General features: G+C 42.8%; 1 protein-coding gene across 2 annotated transcripts in view; it reads right to left on the bottom strand.

The window, feature by feature from the left end:
• TJP3 (tight junction protein 3) overlaps positions 1-19,296 on the bottom strand; it is a 91,399-nt gene that overhangs the window by 59,054 nt on the left and 13,049 nt on the right. The window contains exon 1 of one of the 2 annotated variants that reach the window (XM_070745585.1): positions 3,900-4,122. The exons of the other annotated variant lie outside the window; for it this stretch is intronic. Coding sequence (XP_070601686.1) covers positions 3,900-3,917 — 18 coding nt within the window. The 5' untranslated portion in view covers positions 3,918-4,122. Of the gene's footprint in view, positions 1-3,899; positions 4,123-19,296 lie in introns of those variants that run through there. 2 annotated transcript variants of the gene reach the window in all.

Raw genomic sequence — 19,296 nt, 5'->3', positions numbered from 1 at the left:
TTAATAATAATGATGATGATGATGATGATGCCGTAAGCACAGATGATCCACTGGAACTTGTGCCGGAACTACCATTTACCAGTGGCAAAAAATTGGAGGTCTTCTAGTCCAACCCCCCTGCTTAGGCAGGAAACCCTACACCACTTCAGACAGATGGTTATCCAATCTCTTCTTCAAAACTTCCAGTGTTGGAGCATTCACAACTTCTGGAGGCAAGCTGTTCCACTGATCAATTGTTCTGTCAGGAAATTTCTCCTTACTTCTAGGTTTTATTTATTTATTTTATTTATTTATTCTGGCATCGGACCAGAATACCTCCGGGACCACCTTCTGCCACACGAATCCCAACGACCGATTAGGTCCCACAGATTTGGCCTTCTCCGGGTCCTGTCGACTAAACAATGTTGTCTGGCGGGACCCAGGGGAAGATTTACTGTTCTGACTGTCAGGAAATTTCTCCTTAGTTCCAAGTTGCTTCTCTCCTTGTTTAGTTTCCACCCATTGCTTCTTGTTCTACCCTCAGGTGCTCTGGAGAATAGCTTGACGCCCTCTTCTTTGTGGCAATCTCTGAGATATTGTGCTATCATGTGTCCCCTGGTCCTTCTTTTCATTAAATTAGGCACACTCAGTTCCTGCAACCAATATGCCTCTAATCCCCTAACAGACAGGAAGCAGCAGGTAAAACTAGGAAAAAATCACATCAGATACATGTACAATTAGCACAGGTGCCCCCCAAGGCTGTGTACTCTCACCACTTCTCTTCTCTCTATACACTAATGACTGCATCTCAAAGGATCCATCTGTTAAACTACTGAAGTTTGCAGATGATACAACAGTGATCGGACTCATTCGAGACAACGATGAATCCGCATACAGACGGGAAGTTGAACAACTATCCTTGTGGTGTGACCAGAACAATCTAGAACTGAACACACTCAAAACCGTAGAAATGGTGGTAGACTTTAGGAGAAACCCTTCCACCTTCCACCTCTCACAATACTAGACAACACAGTATCAACAGTAGAGACCTTCAAATTTCTACATTCTATCATATCTCAAGACCTAAAATGCTCACCTAACATCAAAAACATCATCAAAAAAGCACAACAAAGAATGTTCTTTCTGCACCAACTCAGGAAGCTCAAACTGCCCAAGGAGCTGCTGATACAGTTCTACAGAGGAGTCATTGAGTCTGTCATCTGCACCTCCATAACTGTCTGGTTTGGTTCTGCAACCCAACAGGACCGACACAGACTTCAGAGGAGAATCAGAACTGCAGAAAAAACAATTGCTGCCAACCTGCCTTCCATTGAGGACCTGTATACTGCACGAGTCAAAAAGAAGGCGGGGAAAATATTTACTGACCCCTCACATCCTGGACACAAATTGTTTCAACACCTACCCTGAAATCGTCGTTACAGAGCACTGCACACCAAGACAACTAGACACAAGAACAATTTTTTCCCAAACACCATCACTCTACTAAACAAATAATTCCCTCAATATTGTCGGACTTTTTACTAAATCTGCACTTCTATTCTACTACTGTAGTTTTTCTCATCATTCCTATCATCCTTTTCCTCCCACTTAGGACTGTATGACTGTAACTTGTTGCTTGTATCCTAAGATTTATATTAATATTGATTGTTTCTTCATTGCTTATTTGACCCCTGTGACAATCGTTAAGTGTTGTACCACATGATTCTTGACAAATGTATCTTTTTCTTTTATGTACGCTGAGAGCATCTGCACCAAAGACAAATTCCTTGTGTGTCCAGTCACACTTGGCCAATAAAATTCTATTCTATTCTATTCTATTCTATTCTATTCTATTCTATTCTAATCCTCTAATTCCCTCTAATCTCAATCTTTGTTGCTCTTCTCTGCACTTTTTCTAGATATACATTGATACATCGTCAAGATATATTCAATTTTTTTTTAAAAAAATAAAAAAAATAAAAAACCCACCTTGATATATCTTGTACACCAACAGTGAAGGGCTACCAAATTTTTTACTACCATACTATGGGCATAGCTTATGCATTTTCTTTCAACATCTTTCAGTGCAAATCAGATACTCTGGGGTGGAGCACCATTTTTGCTACCCCACTGCAATCCCAGCCACCCCAGTCCAGGCAGTAGCCCATCCCTGTCTACCAATACGTACTTACATATCTACCAATACATAAAATAAATAAAACTCCCTGGAAAGGCAAGCAAGGGGATATAATAGGAGCTGTCGCAGCCCGTGACAAACCAATTTGCCTGTGCTGGTGATGTTATAGCTATCTGGAAAGCCTTTATCTCAATCACCTTAATCTGAATATGACTGCCACCTTAGCCTTCCCAATGCCCATAATTCAACAGTTTTACAAGCAGGAAAGCCTTTTCCTTTCACCCTATACAGTAAACTCCTTCCCCCCAGGGCTTCTCTCCCCCATTCAACAGGGATGTATGTGTTGAATTACTGCCTGATCTCATCTATTGACTATCTGGGATCACAAAGCAGCAGCATTTTTGCATTTCAGAAAAAGGCCCCAAGCTTAAGAAGAGCATTTGGAGTCCTTGTATTATTTATTATTTATTTTATTTTATTTTATTTTGTTTTGTTTATTTTATTATTTTATTTATTTATTTTAGTCTATGGAGAGGGACGGCATACAAATCTAATTAATAATAATAATAATAATAATAATAATAATAATAATAATAATAATAATAATAATAATTTTATTTTGTTTGTTTGTTTGTTTGTTTGTTTGTTTACTTCCTTCCTTCCTTCCTTCCTTCCTTCCTTCCTTCCTTCCTTCCTTCCTTACTTACTTACTTACTTACTTACTTACTTACTTACTTACTTACTTACTTACTTACATATTTTGTCCAATATACAATGAGGGCTTTAGTGGGTATACAGTGTATATCTATATGCACATAGTAAAATACATGATGAAGGTTATAGAGGAGATACTCATAGTAAAATATATCTAAGAAAGAATAGAAGATATAGGAATAGAACATATCAATGAAAGAATAGAAGAAGAGATATAGGAATAGAAGAAAGGTATAGGAGATATAGGAGAGCAATAGGACAGGGGACGGAAGGCACTCTAGTGCACTTGTACTCGCCCCTTGTTTCTTTCTTTCTTGGGAAAGGTGATACTGGGACTTGAGCCAGACGGTCCGTAGAAACCACATTCCACCCCAAAACCACAACACAATTACACACCCTATGCATGCCAAAACTTTTGACTGTGCACCATTCAAATAGCCCTGCATTGAACATACTCGACCCTTCCTTGTTTTCTTCGCCCGGGTGTTTACAAGGGGGGAAAAACCTCACACGGAATCGGAAACAGTTTTTCAACTTCATTAAACTCCTGTGGCAATCTGGGATTTCAAAACTGCCCAGTTGGAACAAACTAATCACCTTTGTGCCCAGATCATCTCCAATTGCACCCGCCCAGTTCGGCAGTGAAAAGCGCTGGGCCCAAAACCAGCCCAAACAGAAATATAGAAATCCTTGAGTCCCATTGGGATTGGGCGGCATATAAATCAAATGAAATAAAATAAAATGAAATAAAATGAAATGAAATAAAATTAAAATGAAATAAAATTAAAATGAAATAAAATTAAAATTAAATGAAATTAAAATGAAATAAAATTAAAATTAAATAAAATTAAAATAATTAAAATTTATATTTAAAATTAAATTAAATTATATTAAATTTAAAATTAAATTAAATTAAAATAATCCACATTTAATTGGGGGAGCGCAAACTTTCTCTCCAGGGAATTTTTCCTCTCTCTCTTTTTTGCAGCACGGAAAGCTAGTTAGTGGCACAAACATACACAAACACACATCTTTTTGTGTGTGTGTGTGTGTGTGCCTTTGCACTTGCCTCAAACCGCACCGCCATGTCTGCTCAGTTGTCCCCTGACCTGGTCACCATCGTCCTCAAAAACAAGCCGGTTCCAAGGAGTTTTTTAAACAGGGGCTCGGCGTGGTTCCTCTAGCAGAACCCATCGAAATCCAGTAGGAAGCCTTTGTTTGCTCCAGACGAGCCTTTCCTCAGAGGGGAAGAAAAAAACAGGCTGGCTTCGGAGAAGCGGGGCCGGCCCCTGCGTTCCCCTCCACCCCTTTCCTTGACTTCCCAAGCTCCGCCCAGGCACCTGGCTCAGGTGAAGCCTCAGCACTCAGGCACCGATTCTAGGTGGGGCCGGCTAGAGCAAGCCAGTACTGTAATGTACAGTAAACCAGGAGGTTCCTGTGGAAGTTAAGCAAAGTTTGGACGGTAGTTTTGAGCCACGGATAGAATAGAAGAGAATTGTTTATTGGCCAAATGTGATTGGACACACAATTGAATTTACTAAATCTGCACTTCTATCTATCTATCTATCTATCTATCTATCTATCTATCTATCTATCTATCTATCTATCTATCTATCTATCTATCTAGTCTGTCTGTCTGTCTGTCTGTCTATCTATCATCTATCTATCTATCTATCTATCTATCTATCTATCTATCTATCTATCTATCTATCTATCTATCTATCTATCTATCTATCTATCTAGTCAGTCAGTCCAATACACAATCTTCCACTGGAAACAGAATACCCTACGAAAGCAGACTATCAATCCTAGGTCTAGAAAGCTTAGAACCACGTCGCCTAAAACGCGATCTAAGTATTGCCCACAAGATTATATGCTGCAACGTTCTACCTGTCAATGACTATTTCAGCTTCAATCGCAACAACACAAGAGCACGCAACAGATTCAAACTTAATATTAACCGCTCCAAACTTGACTGTAAAAAATTTGACTTCAGCAACCGAGTTGTCGAAGCGTGGAACTCATTGCCTGACTCAGTAGTGTCAACCCCTAACCCCCAACAGTTTTCCATTAGACTATCCACGATTGACCTCTCCAGGTTCCTTAGAGGTCAGTAAGGGGCGTGCATAAGTGCACCAGTGTGCCTTCCGTCCCCTGTCCAATTGTCTCTCCTTATCTCATTTATCTTTTCTTCCTTTCAAATATGTTCACCTATACTTTTATATCTTTTCTTCTATTCTTTTCTTTACTTATATTATTACATATCTTTCTCTTCAATGTGTATTATGTATTGGACAAAATAAATAAACAAATAAATAAATAAATAAATAAATAAATAAAAAAGATAAAAGTAGAGGAGAAGATATATGAAAGGAAGAAAAGATATATGATATATGAGATAAGGAGAGACAATTGGACAGGGGATGAAAGGCAGGCTAGTGCACTTATGTACGCCCCTTAAAGACCTCTTAGGAACCTGGAGAGGTCAATCGTGGAGAGTCTAAGGGAGAAATGTTGGGGGTTAGGGGTTGACACTACTGAGTCCGGTAATGAGTTCCACGCTTTCTCATCATTCCTATCATCCTTTTCCTCCCACTTAGGACTCTACGACTGTAACAAGTAGCTTGTATCCTTAAGATTTTTATTAATATTGATTGTTTCTTCATTGCTTATTTGACCCCTGTGACAATAATTAAGTGTTGTACCACATGATTCTAGACAAATGTATATTCTATTTTATGTACGCTGAGAGCATATGCACCAAGACAAACTCCTTGTGTGTCCAATCACCCTTGACCAATAAAGAATTCTATTCTATTCTATCCTATTCTATTCGTCATTGGTGCACATGCTCTTAATACATAAAAGAAAAAGATACATTTGTCAAGAATCATGAGCTACAACAATGATTGCCATAGGGGTCAAATAAGCAATCAGGAAACAATCAATATTAATAAAAATCTTAAGGATACAAGCAACAAGTTACAGCCATACAGTCCTAAGTGGGAGGAAAAGGATGATAGGAAGGAGGAGAAAAACTAGTAGAAATAGCAGTGTAGACTTAGTAAATAGTTTGACAGTGTTGAGGGAATTATTTGTTTAGCAGAGTGATGGCGTTTTTAAAAAAACTGCTTTTGGGTCCATTGATCTGCCAGAGAGGAAAAACTTTTGATTCCTGGTGTCTTTTTTTTCACCTTTCAAGAACAGATTCTGGAGTAGTTTTGTTTTTGTTTTCACAGATCAATTGACTGTTGACCCATGGATTGCAACAGGAATTGACCAACCGGCTTTTTGTCAGAGCCCGACGTGTTTTTTCATCGAGGGCTGAAAGAGAGAGAGAGAGAGAAGGACTGGCCCAAACTTACCCAGCCGGTTTTTGTACCTAAGACAGAGTGAGGAATATTAGTTTGATGTTTCAACCACTAGACCAGTGTTTCCCAACCTTGGCAACTTGAAGATATTTGGACTTCAACTTCAAATGCTGGCTGGGGAATTCTGGGAGTTGAAGTCCAAATATCTTCAAGTTGCCAAGGTTGGGAAACACTGCACTAGACCATATCTTTAAACCACACAAACCTTGCCACAAAGAAGAGGAAGTCAAACTATTCTCCAAAGCACCTGATGATAGAATAAGAAGCAATGGGTGGACACTAAATAAGGAGAGAAGCAACTTAGAACTAAGGAGAATTTCCTGACAGTTAGAACAATTAATCCGTGGAACAGCTTCCCTCCAGAAGTTGTGAATGCTCCAACACTGGAAGTTTTAAAGATGTGTGATAACCATTTGTCTGAAGTAATGTAGGGTTTCCTGCCTAAGCAGGGGGTTGGACTAGAAGACCTCCAAGGTCCCTTCCAACTCTGTTATTATTATTATTATTGTTGTTGTTGTTATTGTATTTATTATTATTAATATTATTTATTAGATTTGTATGCTGCCCCACTCCGTAGACTTGGTGCGGCTCACAACAGTAATAATACAATATATCACAAATCTAATAATTAAAAATTGCTAAAAAACCCTTATTAAAAAGAAACATACATACAAACATACCATGCATAAATTGTATAGGCCCAGGGGAGATATCTCAGTTCCCCCATGCCTGGCGGCAAAGGTGAGTTTTAAGAAGTTTACGAAAGGCAAGGAGGGTGGGGGCAGTTCTAATCGCCGGGGAGAGCTGGTTCCAGAGGGTCGGGGCCACCATAGAGAAGGCTCTTCCCCTGGGTCCCACCAGATGACATTGTTTAGTCCAGTGTTTTTCAACCAGTGTGCCACGGCACACTAGTGTGCCGTGGGACATGGTCAGGTGTGCCGCGAAGCTCAGAGAGAGAAAGAAAGCGAGAGAGAAAAAGAAAGCAAGAGAAAGAGCAAGAGAGAGAGAAAGAGAACAAGAGAAAGAAAGCAAGAGAGAAAGAGAAAGAAAGCAAGAGAGAGAGAGAAAGAGAGAGAAAAAGAAAGCAAGAGAAAGAGCAAGAGAGAGAGAAAGAGAACAAGAGAAAGAAAGCAAGAGAGAAAGAGAAAGAGAGAGAAAAAGAAAGCAAGAGAGAGAGAGAAAGAGAGAGAAAAAGAAAGCAAGAGAGAGAAAGAAAGCGAGAGAGAAAGAGAGCAAAAAAGAGAGGAAGGAAGGAAGAGAAAGAAAGATGGAGAGAGAGAAAGAGGACATTTTTTTTAGCCCCCCCCTCGCCCCACTCAATGTGCCCCAGGGTTTCGTAAATGTAAAAAATGTGCCGCGGCTCAAAAAAGGTTGAAAATCACTGGTTTAGTTGACGGGACCCGGAGAAGGCCAACTCTGTGGGACCTAACCGGTCGCTGGGATTCGTGCAGCAGAAGGTGGTCCTGGAAATATTCTGGCCCGATGCCATGAAGGGCTTTATAGGTTTATTGTTGTTGTTATTGTTGTTATTATTATTATTGTTAAACTTTTGAAAGTTTCCAGCCTTGGACTTGCCTGTTTTAACAATGGTGGGTGGCTTCTACTGCAGAGAAGTTGTGTAGTTGCCAGGAGCCTGGGAAAGAGGCCCGAATACATTCTGGAGATTTAGCCTAAAATATCCCAAGAATACATCCCTAATGCTGGCTTTAGCAATGCTGTCGTGCTACATTACTTATGCTGGTGTGTTTCCAGCAATGAATTAACTTAAAGCACCAATTATTCCCACGGTTCCCTTTTGGATGCCGTACTGATTTATTTACTCAGCAGAGTACAAGGTCCTTTTTCTCCCCCTCTCCTTCTTCAGATCAACTCGGTGTTAATCCATTGGTTGTGACAGGAATTGACTCATCGGCCTGTCAGCTGAGCCTGAGGTCATGCACTGAAGGGAGAGCGACTGGCTCAAAGTCGCCCAGCCGGCTTTCAGGCCTGAGGTGGGACTAGAATTCACAGTTTAGATTGCCACTGTTTTAACAGACTTGGAAGGGAACAGACTCAACCTTGATAAGACGGAGTGGCTGTGGGATTTGCCTCCCAGAGACAATTCCATCTGTCTGTCCATAACCCCGGGGGGGGGGATTATTGACCCCCTCAGAGAGGGTCCGCAACTTGGGGGTCCTCCTTGATCCACAGCTTACATTAGAGAACTGTGGCGAGGGGAGTGTTTGCCCAGGTTCGCCTGGTGCACCAGTTGTGGCCCTATCTGGACCGGGACTCACTAATCACAGTCACTCATGCCCTCATCACCTCGAGGTTTGACTACTGTAATGCTCTCTACATGGGGCTACCTTTGAAGAGTGTTCGGAAACTTCAGATCATGCAGAATGCAGCTGCGAGAGCAATCATGAGCTTCCTTAGGTATGCCCATGTTACACCAACATTTCGCAGTCTGCATTGGTTGCCGATCAATTTCCGGTCACAATTCAAAGTGTTGGCTATGACCTATAAAGCCCTTCATGGCATCGGACCAGAATATCTCTGGGACCGCCTTCTGCCGCACGAATCCCAGCGACCGGTTAGGTCCCACAGAGTTGGACTTCTCAATGCCGTTTGGCAGGACCCAGGGGAAGATGAAGTGGACAAGGCCATTGGAGCTGTGAGTTCCGCCACCTGTTTACTGGATCCGTGTCCCTCCTGGTTGGTTTCGGCCAGCAGGGAGGTGACACGGAGCTGGGCCCAGGAGATTACCAACGCTTCCTTGGAGAGGGGAGTTTTTCCATCACTCTATAAAGAAGCGCTTGTGTGCCCCCTCCTCAAGAAGCCCTCCCTGGACCCAGCTGTGCTTAATAACTACCGTCCAGTCTCCAACCTTCCCTTTATGGGGAAGGTTGTTGAGAAGGTGGTGGCACTCCAGCTCCAGCGGTCCTTGGAAGAAGCCGATTATCTAGGTCCCCGGCAGTCGAGTTTCAGGCCCGGTTACAGCACGGAAACTGCTTTGGTCGCGTTGATGGATGATCTCTGGCGGGCCCGGGACAGGGGTTTGTCCTCTGTCCTGGTGCTCCTTGACCTCTCAGCGGCTTTCGATACCATCGACCATGGTATCCTTCTGCACCGGCTGGAGGGGTTGGGAGTGGGAGGCACTGTTCTTCAGTGGTTCTCCTCCTACCTCTCTGGCCGGTCGCAGTCGGTGTTAGTGGGGGGACAGAGGTCGGCTCCTAGGTCTCTCCCTTGTGGGGTGCCTCAGGGGTCGGTCCTCTCCCCCCTGCTATTTAACATCTACATGAAACCGCTGGGCGAGATCATCCAAGGACATGGGGTGAGGTATCATCAATATGCGGATGATACCCAGCTTTACATCTCCACCCCATGCCCAGTCAGCGAAGCGGTGGAAGTGATGTGCCGGTGCCTGGAGGCTGTTGGGGCCTGGATGGGTGTCAACAGACTCAAGCTCAACCCGGATAAGACGGAGTGGCTGTGGGTTCTGCCTCCCAAGGACAACTCCATCTGTCCATCCATTACCCTGGGGGGGGAATTATTGACCCCCTCAGAGAGGGTCCGCAACTTGGGCGTCCTCCTCGATCCACAGCTCACATTAGAACAACATCTCTCAGCTGTGGCGAGGGGGGCGTTTGCCCAGGTTCGCCTGGTGCACCAGTTGCGGCCCTACCTGGACCGGGGACTCATTGCTCACAGTCACTCATGCCCTCATCACCTCGAGGTTCGACTACTGTAATGCTCTCTACATGGGGCTACCTTTGAAAAGTGTTCGGAAACTTCAGATCGTGCAGAATGCAGCTGCGAGAGCAGTCATGGGCTTACCCAGGTATGCCCATGTTTCACCATCACTCCGCAGCCTGCATTGGCTGCCGATCAGTTTCCGGTCACAATTCAAAGTGTTGGTTATGACCTTTAAAGCCCTTCATGGCACTGGACCAGAATATCTCCGAGACCGCCTTCTGCCGCACGAATCCCAGCGACCGATTAGGTCCCACAGAGTGGGCCTCCTCCGGGTCCCGTCAACTAAACAATGCCGGTTGGTGGGCCCCAGAGGGAGAGCCTTCTCTGTGGCGGCACCGGCTCTCTGGAACCAACTCCCCCCGGAGATCAGAACTGCCCCTACTCTTCCTGCCTTCCGTAAACTCCTCAAAACCCACCTTTGCCGTCAGGCATGGGGAAACTAAACATCTTCCCCTGGGCACGTTGAATTTATATATGGTATGCTTGTGTGTGTGTGTATGTTAGTATAGGGGTTTTTCTTAAATTTATAATATTTTAATTAATTGGATTAATGTATTGGATTGTCTTTTCACTTGTTGTGAGCCGCCCCGAGTTTTCGGAGAGGGGCGGCATACAAATCCAAATAATAAATAAATAATAAATAAATAATAAATAAGAGCCTTCTCTCTGGCGGCCCCGACTCTCTGGAACCAGCTCCCCCCCAGAGATTAGAATTTTCCCCACCCTTCTTGCCTTTCGTAAACTCCTTAAAACCCATCTCTGCCGTCAGGCATGGGGGAATTGAGACATCTCCCCCAGGCCTATATAGTTTATGCATGGTATGTTTGTGTGTATGTTTTTGCTTTTTAATAAGGGGCTTTTAGTGACTTTTTAATTATTAGATTTGTTGTACATTGTTTTATTGTTGTTGTGAGCCGCCCTGAAATCTAATTAATAATAATAATAATAATAATAATAATAACAACAACAACAACAACTTAAGAGGTCTTCTAGTCCAACCCCCTGCTCAAGGAGTGCCGTACCAGTGGTGGGAAACCTTTTTCTTCTTGTGTGCCAAAAATAATAATAATTAATAATAATTTATTAGATTTGTATGATGCCCCGTGGACTCGGAGTGGCTGGGAGTGTGTGCGTATGCTAGCTTGTGCATGTGCCAGCACACAACCCCCCCTGTGCACCACACTGCATATGCACCATCCCCGCGCATGCCCCCCCCCATTGGGCCATTTTTCACCCTCATGGTTCCCTGAAGCCTCCAGAGTGTGGAAAAAAAGCCCAATAGGTGTTCTGCCGGCGTGTCCCAACTGCCTGTAATTACAGGGTAATTAGTCCAGAAAGACACACACCACACGATAGAAGGAAAACCAAAAGTCTTTATCAACAGAAAAACAGAAACAGCTCCCTTTTTAAATGTCAAAAGGATTTTCTGGTACACAAACGCACAGATTAAATGCAGTCCAATTTCTCACCCAATAACTGGGAAATTGAGTCCAATTCTAAAGTCCAGAAAGTCCACGCACAATCTTGAACAGCAAAAACCATGATCTTGACGAAACTATGAATCAGATAAACTGCCATGAGGCTAAACCATCAGACTGCTCTTTTATCTGTAGCACTAATTACAGCAGCCCCACCCAACCACAGGTGGCCTCACTTATCTCCTGTAATAATCCTTCAGTTGTTCTCTTCGATGCGTCACTCTACGCATGCGTGGCTGTGTCATACGTTCTTGTTCAGAATCCAGGGATGATAAGGATGATTGATCGCCTCCTGGGCTGTCTGCCAAACTCCCCTCTTCCAAGTCACCCCCACCTTCTTCTTCTTCCGAGGAAACTTCACTACCTGACTCTGTCGGCAATAAAACAGGCCTATGACATGTTGATGTTTCCCCCGCATCCACCTCCACATTCCTTGGGGCAGGAGCTGGGACAGATCCAACCACAACAATAGGCAAACAGGAAGTCCATTTTCCGAACTTCCGGTGCCCCCCCTGGGTTAGAGAGGGATGTAAAACATTGTGCTGCAAGCTACTTGTGCTGATCAGCAGCTGCCAGCAGTTTGACAGATCGAATCTCAGCAGGCTCAAGGTTGACTCAGCCTTCCATCCTTCCAAGGTGGGTAAAATGAGGACCCAGATTGTTGGGGGCCATAGACTGATTCTCTGTAAACTGCTTAGAGAGGGCTGTAAAAGCACTGTGAAGCGGTATATAAGTCTAAATGCTATGCTATGCCTTCACCCCTGAACTAAGCCGGCTCTATACCAAGATGGAAAGTCAGTTCTTTTGTGCCTTTATTGATAATTCCTTTATCACACTTGGCCAATAAAATTCTATTCTATTCTATTCTATTCTATTCTATTCTATTCTATTAGAAACATAGAAGACTGACGGCAGAAAAAGACCTCATGGTCCATCTAGTCTGCCCTTATACTATTTCCTGTATTTTATCTTAGGATGGATATATGTTTATCCCAGGCATGTTTAAATTTAGTGACTGTGGATTTACCAACCACGTCTGCTGGAAGTTTGTTCCAAGGATCTACTACTCTTTCAGTGAAATAATATTTTCTCACGTTGCTTTTGATCCTTCCCCCAACTAACTTCAGATTGTGTCCCCTTGTTCTTGTGTTCACTTTCCTATTAAAAACACTTCCCTCCTGAACCCTATTTAACCCTTTAACATATTGAAATGTTTCGATCATGTCCCCACTTTCCCTTCTGTCCTCCAGACTATACAGATTGAGTTCATGAAGTCTTTCCTGAAACGTTTTATGCTTAAGACCTTCCACCATTCTTGTAGTCCGTCTTTCGACCCGTTCAATTTTGTCAATATCTTTTTGTAGGTGAGGTCTCCAGAACTGAATACTGTACAATATTCCAAATGTGGTCTCACCAACGCTCTATTCTATTCTATTCTATTCTATTCTATTCTATTCTAATAAAAAAGGACTAGAGACCAGGCCATACGAGGAAAGGTTGCTGGAACTGGGCATGGATAGTCTAGCAAAAAGAAGGCCTAGGGGGGGACATGATAGCTGTATACAGGTACTTGAGGGGTTGCCACAGAAAGGAGGGGGACACACTGTTTTCCAGGGCAGCAGAGGGCCGGACGAGGAACAACGGTTGGAAGCTGACCAAGGAAAGATTCAACCTGGAGATAAGGAAGAACTTCCTGACGGTCAGTGCAATCAACCAGTGGAACAGCCTGCCAGCGGAGGTTGTGGACTCCCCAACTTTGGACATTTTCAAGAGGAGATTGGACTGCCACTTGGCTGGGGTGCTGTAGGATTTCCTGCTCAAGCAGGGGGTTGGACTTGATGACCTGTAAGGTCCCTTTCAACTCTAGTAATAAATAAATAAATTCTATTCTACATCTTTTTATCAGACCTGTTGTTGATCCGTGGCTGATGTCTTATGAACTCATGGGTTCCAAAGCTCCTTCTCTTATTTGGCCAATTTCTACCTCTGCCCTAGGCCCCAGGAGGTGAATTCAAAACGATCAGTAGGATTTCCAAAACCATCTCTCTGGCTGAGAAATTGCTGACCTTGCCTCTGAATTTCGTAAACCGCAGGTAATCCTAGTTTCCCCCTCTGCACCCAGCGTCAATATTTGTTGTGGGAGATTTGGACTGGGGTTAGCAGACAAAAGTGGGCAGGGTGAGTGGAATTGCCCTGCAGAGGTCAAAGGTAAATCCCAGATTTTTAACAAAATCTCAAACACTGCAAAAGTGCTAAAATAGCTAGGCAGAGCCGGCCTTAGCCAGCCTGAAGTCCTTCAGGTATATGGGTATTGTAGTTGCAGGATTGAGACTTTATTTTATTTTATTTATATTTGTCAAACAATTATAGGATGGCAATTTGTACAAATAAAAATATTAGAAAAGTAATGATAAAAAGTAATGATAGAAGACAATAGAACAGTATGACAGGGACGGCAGGCACAATGGTGCGCTTGTGCACACCGGATACAGACCTCTTAGAAAGGGGGAGAGGTCAATTATAGATAATCTAAGGTTAAAGATTTGAGGGTTAGGAGTAGAAACCAGAGAGTCCGAGACCACCCGCGAAAGTCGAATTTCCGCGAAGTAGAGATGCGGAAGTAAATACACCATTTTTGGCTATGGACAGTATCACAAGCCATCCCTTAACACTTTAAACCCTTAAATTACCATTTCCCACTCCCTTAACAACCATTTACTCACCATTATTACTGGTACTCACCATTGAATAAGACACTTAGTAATCCTGATATTTATAAACATAATTAGTTATTAACAATAATCATTTTTTTTGTTATTTATCTGCAAAAATTATTAGTTTGGCGATGACATATGACGTCATCGGGTGGGAAAAACCATGGTATAGGATAAAAACCTATAGTATTTTTTAATTAATATTTTTTGAAAAATCGTGGTATAGGCTATTCGCGAAGTTTGAACCCGCGAAAATCGAGGGAACACTGTAGTGCATTCCAGCCGTTGATTACTCTATTGCTGAAGTCATATTTTTTGCAGGCTAGTTTGGAGTGGTTGACATTTAGTTTAAATCTATTATGTGCTTGTGTGTTGTTGCGGTTGAAGGTGAAGTAGTCGCTAACAGGAAGGACATTCTGGTATATGATTTTATGAACTATAATTAAGTCGGAACGGAGACGATGGAGTTGTAAGTTGTCTAATCAAAGAATTTCAAGTCTGGTGGAGTAAGGTATTTTGTTGTGAGAAGAGGAATGAAGGACTCTTCTTGTGAAATATTTCTGGACTCTCTCAATTGTCTTGACGTCAGATATGCAATGTGGGTTCCATACAGGTGAGCTGTATTCTAGGATTGGTCTTAGAAATGTTTTGTAAGCTCTGGTTAGCAGTTCAATATTACCAGAGAAAAAAGCTGCAAAGGATTAGGTTAATAACTTTTAAAGCCTTTTTGGCAATGCTGTTGCAGTGGGCTCTAGGACTTAGGTCATTGGATATGAGTACTCCAAGGTCTTTCACAGAGTGAGGATCATCAATAAGTTACATTCCTCCAAGTTAGTTAGTTTGTTAATTAATTAATTTACTTACTTACTTACTTACTTACTTACTTACTTACTTACTTACTTACTTACTTACTTACTTACATACATACAAACATACATACATACAGTGATCCCTCGGTTAGCGCGGGGGTTACGTTCCAAGACCTCCCGCGCTAACCGATTTCCGCGTTATACTGGATGCGGAAGTAAAAACACCATCTGCGCATGCGCGCCCTTTGTTCCATGGCCGCACATGCGCAGAAGGTGGAGCGACGCAAGTTCGGAGGCTGGCAATGCAATGGTGATTTTTCCGGGCTCCTCGCCGCTACCCACAGGGCAGCGCTGGCGGCAATGGCAATGGCAACCCTCCCTCCTTCCCTCCTTCCCTTCTCTCCCTCCCTCCCTCCTTCCTTCCTCTCATAAGAGCGTCCCCCTTTCAGCATGTCCAAAATGTCAATTTTCTCTTTAATTGTGAGTATCCTCCTGGTCTTTTTAGCGTCGCCGCCTCCATTCCGTGTGCAACGTTTAGGAGGCATCTTCCAACAAGTCTGAACAAGTTCCAACAGTTGCAAAGCTTTTTTTTGCGTTTGCAACGATTGGTCGAGATTTTGGCCAATCAGCAATCAGTATGACGTCATCGGGCGGGAAAAACCGTGGTGTAGGAAAAAAATGCGGGCTTATTTTTTAATTAATATTTTTTGAAAAACCGCGTTGCAGCGTTTCGCGCTAATCGAGAACGCGCAAATCGAGGGATCACTGTACATACATATATGTCACATGTTTTTTTTGCTGAATTTGAAAATTAAGGGAGACTAGAATAGATCTATTTCGGCCTTATTTATATATATATATATATATTAAATTTGTATGCCGCCCCTCTCCATAAGACTCGGGGCGGCTCACAACAATAGTAGCAAAACAATATGTAATACAAATCTAATAATTTAAACTAAAAACCCATAATTTAAAAACATGCACACAACACACCATACATAAACAATATAGGCCTGGGGAAGTTATTTCAGTTCCCCCATGCCTGACGGCAGAGGTCGGTTTTAAGGAGTTTACGAAAGGCAAGGAGGGTGGGAGCAATTCTAATCTCAGGGGGGAGCTGGTTCCAGAGGGTCAGGGCCGCCACAGAGAAGGCTCTTCCCCTGGGACCCGCCAGACATTGTTTAGTCGACGGGACCCGGAGAAGGCCAACTCTGTGGGATCTAATCGGTCGCTGGGATTCGTGCGGCAGAAGGCAGTCACGGAGATATTCTGGTCCGATGCCATATTATACTTATATTATATTTAGTATTCTGATTCTTTTCACCAATGTGTAAGACAGAGCATTTAGAATGGCCGAACTGTCTCATGCAGAGGTCAAAGCTAGAGAATTTCTTAAAATCTGATTTTCCTTTGGCAATGGGGTTCTGATCAACCTCTCAAATACTTGCAGGGGAATATTTTTATCTGGCTCAAATGTAATCAGGCACTCCTACTCAGTACAGGAAACGTTTATAGCAGCTCTAAAGCACTCCCTTTCTTTTTAAAAGGAACACCTCTGTTTTCAAACTTCTGTGCTCATTGGAAAGCAACAGAGAAAACAACTTTTAATTGAGCTCGAGAGAAGGAATGGAATCTCTTATCTGATATAGTGTTTTCTTGACCTCAGAAACTTGAATTGCTTTGGACCTCAATTCCTAGCATTCCCCAGCCAGCCTCGGTTGAGAAACACTGATCTGACATAATCGGCCAACTAAAACAGTTTGTATTAGATTGCTGCCTTCTTTAGACGCACAAATAGAAAAGACAATTGACAAGGACAACCGAGGAAGCTCTGCTTAGAAACAAACCCTTAAATTATCACTGGTCAACACAAAAAAAATAATCAGCAAAGGTACCATGTCTGTTTTAGGGAGTTTGTTGTGCTGATTCCAAAAACAGGCTTCATTTTGCTCTATCACATAAAGTTTCTGATATAGACGCATTTTTGTTATTACGTTATTTCTACATTTTCCATTATTCGATTATGTCAGATCAGTGTATAGTCTGGAGGACAGAAGGAAAAGGGGGGACGTGATCGAAACATTTAAATATGTCAAAGGGTTAAATAAGGTTCAGGAGGGAAGTGTTTTTAATAGGAAAGTGAACACAAGAACAAGGGGACACAATCTGAAGTTAGTTGGGGGAAAGATCAAAAGCAACGTGAGGAAATATTATTTCACTGAAAGAGTAGTAGATGCTTGGAACAAATTTCCAGCAGACATGGTTGGTAAATCCACAGTAACTGAATTTAAACATGCCTGGGATAAACATATATCCATCCTAAGATAGAACACAGGAAATAGTATAAGGGCAGACTAGATGGACCATGAGGTCTTTTTCTGCCGTCAGTCTTCTATGTTTCTATGTTTGTTTATTTATTTATTAGAGTTGAAAGGGACCTTGCAGGTCATCAAGTCCAACCTCCTGCTTAAGCAGGAAATCCTTCAGCACCCCAATCAAATGGCAGTCCAATCTCCTCTTGAAAATGTCCAAAGTTGGGGAGTTCACAACCTCCGCTGGCAGGCAGTTCCACTGGTTGATTGCTCTGACCGTCAGGAAGTTCTTCCTTATTTCTAGGTTGAATCTCTCCTTGGTCAGCTTCCAGCCGTTGTTCCTTGTCTGGCCCTCTGGTGCTCTGGAGAATAGAGTGACCCCCTCCTCTCTGTGGCAACCCCTCAAGTACCTGTATACTGCTATCATGTCCCCCCTGGCCCTTCTTTTCTCTAGGCTATCCATGCCTAGTTCCAGCAATCTCTCTTCATAAGTCTTGGTTTCTAGTCCCCTAATCATTTTGGTTGCTCTTTTTTGCACCTTCTCCAGAGTTTCTATGTCTCTTTTGAAGTGTGACCAGAACTGGATGCAGTACTCCAGATGTGGTCTGACCAGGGCGTAGTAGAGTGGTTTTAATACTTCCCTAGTCTTGGAGTGTATTCCCCTGTTGATACAACTTAGGATTGTGTTGGCCTTTTAGCTGCTGCTACACATTGCTGGCTCATGTTTAGTTGATTATCCACCAAGACCCCGAGATCCCTTTCACAGCCATGTATGTAACAGTAACCTATGTTACTGTTTTCTTAATGTCCCCAGTATATTTCTTATAATAATGATGCTGCTCCCTGGAAACTATACATCAGTGATGGTGAACCTATGGCAAGGGTGCCACAGGTGGCACGCAGATCCATATCTGCTGGCACGTGAGCCATTAAGAACATAAGAAGAGCCATGCTGAACTCATTACCGGACTCAATTGTGTCAACCCCTAACCCCCAACATTTCTCCCTTAGACTCTCCACGATTGACATTTTCCAGGTTCCTAAGAGGCCAGTAAGGGGTGTACATAAGTGCACTGGTGTGCCTTTCGTCCCCTGTCCAATTGTCTTTCCTTTCTTTCACCTATCATATATATTCTCTTCCTTTCATATATCCTCTTCTCTAAGTTCACTTTTACCCTTATATATATTACCACATGTCTAGTTTTCTTCCTATGTATTTGTGTATTGGACAAATGAATAAAATAAAAAAATAAAATAAAATCTTTCGTGAATTCGCTATTTCACGTTTTTTTCCAAAGGGGCTGATTGCCGCTACATCGTGGATAATAAAGGAAAACCCCAGAAAACCGTAAAAGATGAATATTCTCCCCAAAATTTCAGCACTATCAAATGCGACACCATAGTGTAAAGTGCGTTGTAGCAGGGGCTGTGATTGGTGCAAAAATGATGAATCATAGACTCCCATTTTGTATTCTGGCCTGTGATTGGTTATAGGTGATTGGTGGTTATATTCACTGTACAATGGCTCCCAAGCGTCCTTGTTTATCCAAGGCTGGTAATGAGGCTAAACGCGAACCAAAAATGATGACGATTGCTGAGAAGATTCAACTTTTAGATATGTTGAAGGGAGGGAGAAGCTGCACAGCCACGGGACACCACTTTGGTGTTAATGAATCCACTGTATGTTCTATCAAGAAGTGTGAGGCTAGCATCAGGAAGACGGCTACTCTCTCCTTTAATAAGATGGCAAAGAGGGTGGATACGGGTCATAATAAAACCATCGTCCGTTTGTTAGCTGCTTTGGCTGTATGGATAAACGACTGCCGAAAGAAGGGCATAGCCTTGAATTCATAAGAACATAAGAACCTAAGAAGAGCCATGCTGAATCAGGCCAAAGCCCATTGAGTCCAGCATTCTGTGTCACACAGTGGCCCACCAATTGTCCTTGGGGATCTTGAGCAGAAAGAGAAGGCAAAACTTTCCCTTTCCCTTGACTACCAGCATAGAGGCGGCACTTGGACATCCGTTTCAATCACCACCTATG

Source organism: Erythrolamprus reginae, chromosome 1, assembly GCF_031021105.1.
Source record: "Erythrolamprus reginae isolate rEryReg1 chromosome 1, rEryReg1.hap1, whole genome shotgun sequence".
In the NCBI taxonomy this organism is placed as follows: Eukaryota; Metazoa; Chordata; class Lepidosauria; order Squamata; family Dipsadidae; genus Erythrolamprus; species Erythrolamprus reginae.
Note: the sequence above shows the minus strand (reverse complement) of the source record. Positions and strands in the feature narration are given on the sequence as shown.